At 49.0% G+C, this 12,520-nt stretch overlaps 2 protein-coding genes and 2 non-coding genes across 4 annotated transcripts; 1 reads left to right on the top strand and 3 right to left on the bottom strand.

Annotated features, from left to right (window-relative positions):
- The first annotated feature begins 24 nt into the window (after nucleotides 1-24).
- ints4 (integrator complex subunit 4) lies at nucleotides 25-7,934 on the top strand. The gene is made up of 24 exons (XM_046388144.1): nucleotides 25-182; nucleotides 862-1,056; nucleotides 1,272-1,389; nucleotides 1,554-1,660; nucleotides 1,759-1,873; nucleotides 2,010-2,095; nucleotides 2,213-2,263; nucleotides 2,409-2,497; nucleotides 2,725-2,845; nucleotides 3,046-3,117; nucleotides 3,235-3,409; nucleotides 3,672-3,877; nucleotides 3,951-4,093; nucleotides 4,194-4,309; nucleotides 4,612-4,745; nucleotides 4,962-5,116; nucleotides 5,435-5,528; nucleotides 5,641-5,721; nucleotides 5,820-5,950; nucleotides 6,044-6,103; nucleotides 6,497-6,656; nucleotides 6,791-6,934; nucleotides 7,066-7,186; nucleotides 7,497-7,934. Exons 1-24 carry the CDS (start codon nucleotides 129-131, stop codon nucleotides 7,694-7,696), a joined length of 2,928 nt encoding a protein of 975 aa, XP_046244100.1. The 5' UTR covers nucleotides 25-128; the 3' UTR covers nucleotides 7,697-7,934.
- aamdc (adipogenesis associated, Mth938 domain containing) lies at nucleotides 7,935-12,139 on the bottom strand. The gene is made up of 5 exons (XM_046388322.1): nucleotides 11,997-12,139; nucleotides 9,629-9,675; nucleotides 9,041-9,189; nucleotides 8,834-8,929; nucleotides 7,935-8,425 (listed from the first exon to the last, which is right to left on the bottom strand). The coding sequence occupies exons 3-5, from the start codon at nucleotides 9,170-9,172 to the stop codon at nucleotides 8,285-8,287; spliced, it is 369 nt and encodes a 122-aa protein (XP_046244278.1). The 5' UTR covers nucleotides 9,173-9,189; nucleotides 9,629-9,675; nucleotides 11,997-12,139; the 3' UTR covers nucleotides 7,935-8,284.
- Nucleotides 10,120-10,310, bottom strand: LOC124059995. Its single transcript, XR_006843478.1, has one exon. It is a non-coding gene; the product is annotated as a U2 spliceosomal RNA (small nuclear RNA).
- LOC124059998 lies at nucleotides 10,959-11,122 on the bottom strand. The gene has a single exon (XR_006843481.1). It is a non-coding gene; the product is annotated as a U1 spliceosomal RNA (small nuclear RNA).
- Nucleotides 12,140-12,520: the final 381 nt, after the last annotated feature.

The raw sequence follows: 12,520 nt of genomic DNA on the forward strand, positions 1-12,520 counted from the left end.
AGTGAGTACGTCAAAAGGGGCGTAATTTACGAAACGCGTTTTACTTTTCTTGCCGTAACTACGGGTCGGTAGGGGGGACAATATTATGTCGCAGCTGAAGAAGAAGCTTGGTCTATCATTACCTGAACATGGCAGCACATCTGAAAAAGCGAGTTTATGAGGAATTTTCCAAAGTTGTACAGGTGAGCACATGAAAGCGACTCCTGAGCTGTTAGTTAGCTGAAGCTAAGTTAGCCTGTTAGCTGAAGCTAAGCGGCTAACTAGCGGAGGCTAACACAACAACAGCCGGCCGCTCACACGCAGCTCTCCTCTATGGGCTTTGTACGAAATAAAAACTGTTGTTTAGTGACAGCTCTAAATCTCCGTTGGGCTGCTGGTTGTCGTCCATGTGTCTAAACTAACCCAAACAACCCCACACTGAATACGTAATCAGACGTTAGCTAACTGTTACGTGGAAGATAACACGGCTAACGCTACACGTTTAGTAGTAACGTTAACTTAAACACGTCCCTTGTGTGGCGTTTGCTTGCTAACTAGATGCGTTACCCCGCTGAAAGCCTTAAAGACCGGGTGTTTTCTGACTCAGCATTTTAATTTAACCTGTATGGTTATGAGGAGGTCGTTATTACACCTTCAAACCGTGTAACCGTGTCAGCTCGTGGTCTCCGTTTGGTTGTGTTTATTATTGGACCGACACTGAGAGCAAATTGGCTAAATGTTAAGTGTTACAAGGAACCAGAAGGACGCAGCGACGGTCCAGACTGACAAGAGTAAGGAAGGGAAATACTGACTATACTGCACACCTTGAGGGGAGATGAGGACGCATTTTGCATGTCAATTCAAGCTGTTTTATGCTGGCAGATCCCCCATGAAGAAACTCCTGCCAAGAAGCTGCGTCTGTCCAAACCCAGCAAGTCTGCGGCTCTGCACATCGACCTCTGTAAGGCCACCAACTCCACTGACGCCCTGCAGTACCTGCTGCAGTTCGCACGCAAGCCCGTGGAGACGGAGAGCGTGGAGGGGGTAGTCAGGATCCTGCTGGAGCACTACTACAAGGTAAGGAACTACGGGTTGAAACCAGCCATGTGTGTGTAGAATCTGTTACTTAACTGGGAGCTTTATAAACATAAACTCTGTTCAGCTGTATTAAAATAGCTCTGTTGTGCTCATACGTGCCCAGTGGTGCCTTTTATTGAGATTATATTTTGCATTGAAGAGATAAAAACCAGTAGTTTCCCAGACAAAACACATGTGATGGTGTCCTCCCCCAGGAGACGGATAACTCTGTGAGGCTGAAGATTGCCTCCTTGCTGGGTCTGCTGTCCAAAACGCAAGGCTTCAGCCCCGACTGCATCATAGATGATGTCATCAACACACTCAGCAATGAGAGTAAGACGCATCAAACATGTCAGCACTGGAGTCACTCACTGCCTTACACATCAGCTGAGAAAGTCAGAATGCTGCAGGTCTAATCTGCAGCAGAACCACCTCTGGCAAATCACTTCAACACTTACTAAAGTTAACAAGGTGTTTGGTTCTGTTGCTCCCTGCAGAGTCCCATCAGGTCCTGGCCCAGCTGCTAGACACTCTGCTCGTCCTCGGTACTCAACTACCTGAGAGTCCTGCGGTCAGGCGGAGGCTCGTAGAGGTGGCCTGCAAGGTGCCCCGCAGACGGCCTGCACACAGCACTCATCACAAAGTGTTTTCTTACTGTGTGCACAGGAAAAACTCAACTCTTTTTCTCTGTCTGCCTCGCAGCACATGTCTGACATGTACTTCGGGGTGAGGAACAAGTGTCTGCAGCTGCTGGGATGTCTCGGCACGGTGGACTCTCCTCTGACCAAAGACAGCGAGGGACCGGGCGCATCATTAGGTCTGTGCCACCACTCAGTGTCCTCAGTGTTCGAGACCATACGTTTGTTTTTGCAGAATTAGTAGAATTGATTGGAAATTTGACTTTAAATCGTCTGTCTGTCTGTCTGTCTGATTGTGGTTCTGTGTTGCTCCAGGAGGAGTGAGGGATGTCCAGAGTATCATCAGCGACTACTTTGGAGACCAGGACCCCAGAGTCCGCACTGCAGCCCTTAAAGCCATGGTAGGACACGTCCAACCCCCGCGCTCACCAGCCAACACCACACACTATGAATTTACATACAGAAAAGCCAGTCCACCGTCTTCTCGCATAACTGAGCTCATTGTGTCTGTGCTTTAGCTGCAGCTGCATGAGAGAGGAATGAAGATCCATGAGATCATTTATGAGCAGGTAACCGCACAGGAAGTCAACACACCTTCCTCACAGTGGACACGTCGTCTTGTCACATGTTGTGCAGCGTGTTACTGTGGTGTCTGTGCACCAGGAGGAAAGTAACGATAATAACAACAAAATTGGTGTGTGTGTGTGTTTGCAGGCCTGCAGGCTGCTGTCAGATGATTATGAGCAGGTTCGCTCTGCAGCTGTGCAGATGGTTTGGGTGCTCAGCCAGCTGTACCCTGAGAGGTGAGAGGACGCTGGTACTCAGAGAGACTTTCTGACTCTCCTCTTTGTGTGTGAGCATCGCAGGCTTTCTGGTGGGAGGCCTCCTTCAGACCGCCAGCTGTTTCCAGCCCTCCCCTGCAGAAAGCAGCGTATAGAAGCTCAGATCCCTGAATGCGTGTGACCTTCTATGATCTTATCTGTTTCAGCCTGACAGCAAACTGTTCTCATTGTTCTGTCTGTCCAATCAGCATTGTGCCCATCCCGTCATCCAATGAAGAGATTCGACTGGTTGACGATGCATTTGGGAAGATCAGTCACATGGTCAGCGATGGATCCTGGATGGTCCGAGTGCAGGCCGCCAAAACACTGGTGAGGCAGCAGGACAACACGCACGCACACACACACAATATTCACACAACTGTTATCATTTTGGGAGAAATTTGCCTTTACAGCCACAGTCATTATTAGTCCAGCCGTGTCCCTCCTTTTCATTTTTCATCCTCACCGACTGCAAAGATGAAGTTCAGTAAAGATTTGCAAACAGGAATGAATGTTTTCCTGTGCGTCAGGGTTCGATGCTGCAGGTCAGTCCTCACTTCCTGGAGCAGACTTTGGATAAGAAGCTGATGTCAGATCTCAGGGTGAGCGACTGACGTTTGTCACTTTCTTACTGACAGTCTGTCATCACAGTGAAGTCCAGTCATGTCAGTCAGCACACTAACTGCCTTTTCCTCCTCCGCTCGTGTGTCCGTGTGCAGAGGAAGCGCACGGCCCACGAACGGGCCAAAGACCTCTTCATCTCGGGAGAGTTCTCCTCTGGCAGGAAGTGGGCCGACGACGCCCCCAAGGAGAAACTGGACACAAACACTGTCAACCTCATCGCCTCAGGGGCCTGCGGTGCCTTCGTTCACGGCCTGGAGGACGAGATGTTTGGTACGCATACTTTCAGTCCATGTTGTTCAGCTCCCAGTCTCAGGATGTTGCTGATAATTTTGACATAAAAATGATGATTTATTTGATTCGGCCTCAAAAGAGGCCATCGTGTTACAAAGTGTCGTTTAGGCTTTTGTTTTGATTTCTTCCAAAGTTTCATCATGTCGGCAAACTACACACTTAACATCTAAGAAGGTCAGAGAATGTGATTTTCTGTGGTTTCAGTTCTTTCCTCTCTCATGTTTTCTCTGTCTTTATTCAGAGGTTCGTATCGCGGCGGTGGAGGCCTTGTGCAAGCTGGCTCGCTCGTCTCCGAGCTTCGCCGAAAAGTGTCTGGACTTCCTGGTCGACATGTTCAACGACGAGATCGAGGAAGTGAGGCTGCAGTCCATTCATGTGCTGAGAGAAATCTCCACCCACATAACCCTGAGAGAGGACCAGCTGGACACCGTCCTGGCTGTGCTGGAGGTACACGTTGCAGGTACTCAGTATTCAAGCCTGGTAAAACACACACACTAATGGAGTCGCTTTCGGCCTGCAGGACTCGTCCCGGGACATCAGAGAAGCCCTCCATGAATTGATCTGTTACACCAACGTCTCCACTAAAGAGTGCATCCAGCTGGCCCTGCTGGAGCTGCTGAAGAACCTCAACAAGTATCCTACGGACCGCAGCTCCGTCTGGAAGTAAGACTGAATAAACGTGTCTGAGGTCTTTGTGACGTTTTCGGACAGTTTGGGAACTGCTTGTTTTGCTTGTGTTTTTGTTGTTGTCTTTCTCCGTCAGGTGTCTGAAGTTCCTGGGTTCCCGTCACCCGACGCTGGTGTTGCCGTTGGTTCCTGAACTGCTCAGCACGCACCCGTACTTCGACACACCGGAGCCTGACATGGACGATCCGGCTTGTATCCTTCACGTACCTGAAAATCCAGCACCTGCGTTCGTGCAGGCAGAGCACACCCGCCTCGTCCTGCGGCGGCTGAACGTCTCCGTGTTAGCTGTCCAGTTCACTGGTTTGATTTGGTTCAGGCAGCAGCTTACGGCCACAGCGAGCTTCAGTCTGTGGATACGTGAGCGCCCGTCGAGTGCTGGCAGCTCCAACAGAACGTGCACTGCTGTGATTGGTCTGTTTTCCCGAGTCCGAGCTGTTTGTGACGTCCTGCTGTGGACTCTGGTTGTCTCCCTTGACTCTAACCGTTGACCTCAGACATTGCGGTGCTGGTGTTGGTGTTCAACGCCGCCAAGTCGTGCCCCACCATGCCGTCGCTGTTCTCCGACCACACCTTCAGACACTACGCCTACCTGAGGGACAGCCTGTCGCACCTCGTCCCGCCACTGAGAGTGAGTCAGTCAGCAGTATTACTGCAGTCCATGTTGACAGTCCAGGAGGTTGCAGGGCCAACCAGAGCTGCAGTTGACAGCTACAGACTGTAATCGCTCATCGTAAATACCAACAGTTTGTGTGTTTCGTTTTGTGAGACGGATGGTCGTTCACACGCGTCGCTTCACGTTTTCAGGACAGTCGGTGACCTGCTTCCTGTCTCTCCTGTCTTTCAGTTGCCCGGCAGCGGTCTGGACTTGGTGGACTCGCGCTATGGTTCTGGTTCTGTGGAGTCGGCTCAGCTGTTCCTTCAGCAGAGTCTGAACAGGGTCAGCACCATCCAGAACCTGGAGGCCCCTGGAGCCCAGGACCTGCTGGACTTCACCATACGGTACACGAAGCCCCGCTTTAGACGTACTTTGGTGTTTCCCCTCTTGGTTTTATTTTGCACCACACAAGGATTTTTGCTTTAACGTATCATGAAGTAAATGTTGATTTCACAGAAGAAATCAGAAGAATCAGTAAGAACCCGAAGTGACGTCTTCACGTTTCTTCTTTTGTCCAGCGTTAACTATTTTTGATTAGTCGAATATCAAAATAGCCAACTAATTTTCTTCTGATCGACTCATTGTTGCAACTGTGATATTGACCTGTCTTTCTGTCTGTCCGTCCGTCCATCCGTCCATCTGTCTGTCCGTCTGTCTGTCAGAGACCTGCGGCGTCTCGGGGAGCTGCAGACAGAGCTCGCTGGAGCTGCTGATTTCTGTGCGACATACCTGCGCTGCCAGCTGCTGCTCATCAAGGTAGGAGTGTGTGTGTGTGTGTGTGTGTCACATGTTGTGGTATGTGATGGCGTCTGCACGGCGTTTTCAAAGTGAGGCCCTCGATGTCTTTCCCTTCGCTGCGTTTCTTCAGGCTCTGCAGGAGAAGCTGTGGAACATGGCCGTCCCTCTCTGCCTCAAACAAAACGTGACGGCCACAGCAGCAGCTCAGCAGGTCAGCACTCACACGCACACACACACACACACACACACACACACGCTGGTACTGCTGCACCTGTGAGGTCATGTAGGCTGACTGTTGTGTGTTTGCAGATCTTAGAGGAAACCTACAAGCTGGAGTTCTTGTACGGCGGGTTGGACAGCCGGCAGGTGGCCATGATACATCATGTTCGCCTCCAGGCCAAAGCCCTGCAGCTCATCCTGACTGCTCGCACCAGGCAGGGGTCAGCATGCACACACGCACACACACACACACCATATACATTCACATGTGGACCACAGCTGTATGCAGCTGTTTGTCTGTGCTCTCTCTACAGGTTGGATGCTCTCATCAGCAGCTGTGAGAAGTTCCTGCAGGACCTTGAGTCTTTCCAGAGGTAAGATCTGCACCTGGTGGTGCGTGAGGACATTAGAGCTTTGGTTTGGGAGTCCAAACAAACAAACAAACAGTAATCTGTTTAGGTTCCAGCACACCTGACTGAATGTTTTCAGGTGTAGTTTCAGAGAAGAAGTCAGACGTTAAGATTTCCAGATGTGAGGAGAGTGAAAGCTGTTGAATGCGGCACAACTAAAGCAGCTCCTGAGACGTCTCTGTCTTTGTCCCTACCGCTCACTGTGTGGGGTGGCCTTTGAGGGCGGAGTCTTCGTGTGCAGGGTTTACAGTCTGCACTGTGGACTTGGTAGACTCGGTAGACTCCTTACCGGGTTTTGTGGGTCCACACAGACCTGTCGGTCCGTCTCTGAATGCTCTCCTGTTGCTGTGTTTTCAGGCTGTTTCTGACGGAGCTGCACCACCTCCAGGACAGTTTTGTGGACAAGCTTTTGGAGCTGATGCCCCGGCTGTCGTCCTGTAAGCCGGTGGAGCTGGTGAAGATCCTCCAGACCACCCTGAGACAGAGCAGCCTGCTGCAGCTCAGACTGCCCGAGCAGGTAGCACAGCCAACTTCCTGTTCGCGCATTCACAAACACGCCATCGCATGAGTCCCGTGTGTTTCTCTGCTCGGCAGCAGTCGTGTACACGTTGATAAACGGATGACGTCTTTTATTTCCCCGCCGGCTCACAGATCCATCTGGCGACGGCCACCATCATAGAGCCGACGGGGGAGTCTGACAACCCACTGAGGTTCACGTCCGGCCTGGTGGTGGCGCTAGACATTGATGCAACGCTGGAGCACGTCCAGGACCCTCAGAACACTGTGAAAGTACAGGTCAGTTTGAGTACAACTTCAGCAGATACTTTTAAATTCACAGAGTGCAGGATTTGTCCAAAAACAAGATTTAAAGGTGCAGTAAGCGGCTCTGTGGATTGTCTTTAGTGATGGGGTCATGATGTCTGCAGGTTCTGTACCCAGACGGCCAGAGTCACGTGATCCATCCTAAACCTGCAGACTTCAGAAAGCCTGGACCTGACCGACACAGACTCATCACGCAGGTGTACCTCTCACACACGGCCTGGACAGGTTAGTGTAACGTGCACACACACACACGCGCACACACACACACACCTGAGGTTTCTGTTTTACTGACACACGCCAACGTTTTCATCTGCAGCGACTTTTCCTGCAGGTGTAAAGACTAAGAGATCAAATTGTTTACTTTAACGAATAAAATACTGTTGGTGTGTTGGGTCATGAACCTTTTTATTAAAGCACACATCAGATATGACAGGAAGAGATACACACCTCATCATTTTCAACTTTCCTCTCGTCGTTCTCAGTCTGACTTTCCTTCATTGACTGCGTCTGTCCTCTCCGTCTGTCTGTCTTTCAGAGCCGTCTCAGATTGAGGTGCGCCTCCTGCTGGCCTACAGCTCCTCCTCGACCTCCCTCTCCTCCCCGTCCTCCGCTTCCAAGCTGGGATGGAGCGACAGCACTGACGGCCTCCCGCCACCAGAGGCCGCCGTAGAGGGGACCATTCCGTTCAGCAAGCCCGTCAAAGTCTACATCATGCCCAAACCTGCCCGACGTTAACTCGACCTGTTGGTCAGGACTGAAGTCGTGTGCACATTCACAAAAACTCACCTTATAAAGTCAGACCTTTGCAGAAAGGGTCAAACTTTTGTCTTTTTTAGAAATCTGGGATGTGTAAGAGTCATTGATGGTTAAGTTGTAGGAAGCACAGGAAGTTACTCGAGTTGTGTGTTTTTGTATGGGGAATATTTTTGTATCTGCATTTGTTGTTTCTTATAAAGACACACGATGGCGATGATTCATTTTCTGATTTTATTTCGTGTAGCAAACAAGCAGGAATTCATTTTCCCCTCATGAGGAATGAGGATTCGTGACCTCGTATCAACACCCCATCTGTCCGTTTACCCGACAGCTGAACGGTTTTCGCTGTGCAAACTGACTTCCTTCCTGTTTAAAACACACAGACTGATCATCTTCCTAAATGCAGCTGGAGTCAGAAACACTGAGGCCTTCTGAAGTTCTTCTCTCTGACTTCACTCGACTTCTCTAGACTTCTGAAGCCTTCCCCACTTCAAATGTTCTACAGTCACTCTGAACAAAAACACTGCGTGCTGCAGTCTCGCGTCAGCAGAGGCAAGCATGAAGTCGTTAACAGGTGGAGTGGAAAACTCCTCCCACTTTGGCGCCCTGGCAGGCCAGTTTGTTGTATTCAGCGACGGCCTTCTGTGTCTGCAGGACTCTGACGTCGACACCTTTCTGCTTCACGAAGTCCAGAGTGGAGGGGGGAACCTGAGGGAGGAGACGACAGCACAAACCCAAAGCACTTCAGACTCAACAAATACCGACTTTTACTCAACCTGCTCGCAACCCTGATCTTCACACAGTGATCGTGTGTGGCCAAAACGCCGTTAACCTACACTCAGCGCTGTGCCTGAACGCACCGAAGAAAAAAATCACTGCCATCTGCACTACAACCCCTGAGAATGATTTAAATCCATCATATCCACGACCTCTGCCCTAAAAGCATCAGTTTAACAGCTCACAATGCTTTAACTGTTGGAGACATCATTTAAAATCTTAAGTCTAAAGTGATGCAGCAATGAAGCTTCTCTTCAGGATCTCTCAGCTCAACGTTGAAATCAGAAACTGATGGTTGGTATTCCTTGTCTTTTCCCTCTGGATAAATCACACATTTACCTGCAGAGCCTCACTCATGCCTCTGCCGATGACCAGGAAGTCGACTCCCTTCTTCAGCACCTCCTCCAGGTCGGCGGGTTGCACTCCTGGGTAATGCTGGAGCGGGAGGAGCAAAGGAACGAGTGAGCGAGTCGGGTTCGGTCTGGATGAAAAGTGTTCTGTTCACACTGTGATTCCTGTATGTGTTGTTACTGTGGTTCCACTCACGTCGGTTCCAGTCTCTCTCCAGTCCCAGGCCCGGCTGCCTCCAGGCCACACCTTACAGTCCTTGTAGCTGGACGAGCATCCCTTCACCTCCATGTGGCCCCAGGAGAGCGAGGCGATCTCTGGAGAGGACATGTTGGCGGTGGCGCCTGCTGTAAGACGATGAGGACACACAGAGGTAGACGATGACTCGGTCCACCACACGAGCACATTACAGCAGATGTTGTTTTTCATTGCTGTCAGCTCCTGCTTAATATCAGATATCAAACAGCCACAAAGTTTCCCACAGCACCAGCCAGTCTACAAGTTCAGTGGGGCCACTTAAACGTGGAAACGGAGTTTAAACTCTGCACGTTTCCTGCCAAAGAGTTGAAGCAGCCAAGCCAAAAGCTTCCACTGCCAGTTCTGGTGTTATTCATAGGAGCTGACTGGGAGCTATTTTAGTACTGGTTCCAGACCGGCTCACGCTGCCCACCAAACCATTAGCAAACTGTAAGTCCGAATGTGCTGCAGGGTTCAATAAGCTCGACAGGTGAAAGGCGATGAGAGAAGTGGCTGCTGTCAACAGTTGAGAGGATGACGACTGCTTACCTTCTCTCTGTGTGGACACACACCTGGACACGAAATTACTCTTCCTCCTGCAATGAAAGGGAAACGCCGCTCAGTTTCAGTCAGACTCATACAAGCCAACCTTCAGCAGTGAAGAAAACAAACACGTTCTCACCGGTCGATTCATAAGATCACCTGCTCTAATCAAAACCCGAAATGCTGTAGTTCCAACTCTGACTAACTTCCCCTCACAGTTGCTTTCAGTGCTGAACTCTTAAACTCTCGCGTCTTTTTATTCTCGGTAACGTCGAATGTGACGTCACCATACAGTCGTGATGGGCACGGCGGTTCACTAGAATCAGTTCACTGAAAAGATTCGTTCAAAAGAATTGTTCACCGAATCACCAAATCATGCAGTGCTGGCGGGAGGAGCTTGGTCATTAGGTGAACGAATCTTTTTAGTGAACTGATTCTAGTGATTCAGTACACCTAAAGGAACTGCACTACTGCCATCTTATTTTCCACACCATGAGGAGGGGTGCACCGCTCCTGGAGATGCTGCAATACCAGGTCGATGCGTGGAGTGGACGGAGCAAGCCCCTATTCCATCTCCCTGTTCCAAAAATCAATTTAATATATGGTCCCCGGGTAGGGGACGTATCAGATATTAAACTGATAAGAACAGATACTACACTTGATCTTAGCCAAAAGGCCGAGAAGCGATGCCGCTAAACTGTCGGAGGTCAGGACGCCTTTCTCCGCTCTGCCCCTCTCACTTACGGGTCTGCAGGACCAAAAACAATCCGAGTAATCCAAGAGTTTCCCCTGATTCCCCGACAGACGTCAGGGATGCTACGGTGTTTGAGAGCGTTAAAGAGTGGCTACAAATAAAGTTAATTTAGAGATTTTCAAAAACGTAACACATTCGACTCCTCGGCGCTTCCGGGTCACGTGGTGCCTTGCGATCCAATGGGAATTTAAGGCGGGAGAATGGCTGTTTTCAACACGTTCGCAGGCGTATTTTTCCATTGACGTCAATGTCAGCACGTAAAATATCCACCATGACGGAATCCACCCGCGGGTGAACAAATAATGTGCTTTTTACGACACTGTGTCTCTATTTTCAGGCTCCGGCGAACGTCAGACCAACCGGCAGACAAACACAGCAACAAAATGATGCCGCCACCAAAACGTCTAAACTGAAATGAGACTGTTGTTCGTGCTGACGGAAAAAACTTTTATTCTATGAGCGACTTTCAAATATAAGACTGCTGTACAATCCAGATTGATAGAATTAATCATATATGTGTTTCAGTATCACACAAAACACAGTAACTGCTCATGCTAATCACACTTTCTTTCCACATGTTATCAGGGGAGAGCGCGAACGCAGTCCCCCACTACCACAAATTATGCAGTCGAGATTCCCACATTTGGGGAATTCGCAGGGGTCAGCACAGCCGGAGTGCAATGGCCGAGCCTCGCCCTGGGTGAACCACCTTCTTGATCATGGTGTCTCCCCTGCCAGGTAAGTATGAGTTTTCATTGTTACGAGACCTCTACTGGTTCTGAGAGAACGTGTTTTCTGTGACGGTTTGCTCCGCCAACTCAAAACATACATATTCATAAGAACAGGAGGGCATATTTAACTCCAAACACTTACAACCTACGCAGTATTTTTGGTACGTTTGGTTTAAAAACACGATATGAGAGTACGGTTTTTCCCATCATGCACTGCACAGTCTACGCTGCATTTCCATAGGATGACAACTGCATAAAACGTATCATAAACTAAAATGATGCTAACAGTGTTAGCACAGTCGCAACAAACGCAACTATTTGCGTCGCACATAACAAACTAAACAGTCATTTGTCTTATGCGACCTTCAACTTTGACAAATAGTTGAAAGCTTCCGGTCCCTTTACGGAGACTCAACAGCTCACGCACCGCCGCGCTCTGTCGCACCTGTCGACCTGTTACAAGTCCATTTTATTTACTGCTATTTGACTCCAAATGACCACTACACCTACGCTACTCCTCCGTGTAATCACTATTAATGCTTTATTTGTTAACGCTCCGTCTACTGTTTTCACTGTTATTGTGCCCTCTACTGGACTATCGGATAACAGCCGTCATTTGTAGTATTTTACCTCAAAGCAACTAAACGGTAAACCAAAACACTTTTGAACTCTTCGTAATGCCGCTGTGGACACACTCACACAGGGGATGAAGGTACCGACAACCTTTTCTCCTGCTTCCTGAGATTTTCAAAACTCGCCAAAGTAACACCTGAGGCTGAAAACACGGCGGAGACGCCGCCAACATCTAACCACGGTCAAACTCCCAAAAAAAGACATGACAGCTGCTGCATCACACGATAAAGGCACACGTATTTATAAATTAACTTACCCGAAAACACCCCGACACCAAACACATCCTTAGTGCCCCGTTAAGGAGGAGAAACTCGACAGTTCTGGTCAGTGTGGTTGTCTTATGGAGAGGAGCTCAACACCGCCCCCAGCGGCTCCATCGGGTACAGGAGGCACGGGACACTGACGCAGTTCACTGACAGCAGAGTACATGTACACCTCAAAAAATTAGAATATCAAGAAAAAGTTAAATGTTTTTGTCACTCATTTCAGAAGGTGACACCAATATATTATATAGATTCATTACACGTAGTGTGAAATACCTGATACCTTGAATTTCCCTTAGCCAACACTGTAATTTCCCAGTTGTGGGACTAATAAAGGATTATCTTAAAAGGAGGCCCAACCAAGTATTGAGTCCACAGAAATGAACATACTTTTCAGAGGCCTGACATTTCTGTTTAAAATCCTTTTTTAAATATATATATGTATTTATTATTTTAAATTAATTTTTAATCCTTTTTCTTATGTAATATTTAAATTTTTTGAGACACTGAATTTGGG

This window comes from Scatophagus argus, chromosome 5, assembly GCF_020382885.2.
Source record: "Scatophagus argus isolate fScaArg1 chromosome 5, fScaArg1.pri, whole genome shotgun sequence".
NCBI lineage: Eukaryota > Metazoa > Chordata > Actinopteri > Scatophagidae > Scatophagus > Scatophagus argus.

Coding starts and splice junctions, on each gene's coding strand:
- ints4 (XM_046388144.1), top strand. CDS start 129: ATGGCAGCACATCTGAAAAAGCGAGTTTATGAGGAATTTTCCAAAGTT. Junction 183..861: donor AATTTTCCAAAGTTGTACAG/GTGAGCACATGA, acceptor TTATGCTGGCAG/ATCCCCCATGAAGAAACTCC. Junction 4,310..4,611: donor TGACATGGACGATCCGGCTT/GTATCCTTCACG, acceptor CGTTGACCTCAG/ACATTGCGGTGCTGGTGTTG.
- aamdc (XM_046388322.1), bottom strand. CDS start 9,172: ATGTCCTCTCCAGAGATCGCCTCGCTCTCCTGGGGCCACATGGAGGTG. Junction 8,930..9,040: donor GGAGAGAGACTGGAACCGAC/GTGAGTGGAACC, acceptor CTCCCGCTCCAG/CATTACCCAGGAGTGCAACC. Junction 8,426..8,833: donor GCATGAGTGAGGCTCTGCAG/GTAAATGTGTGA, acceptor CTCCTCCCTCAG/GTTCCCCCCTCCACTCTGGA.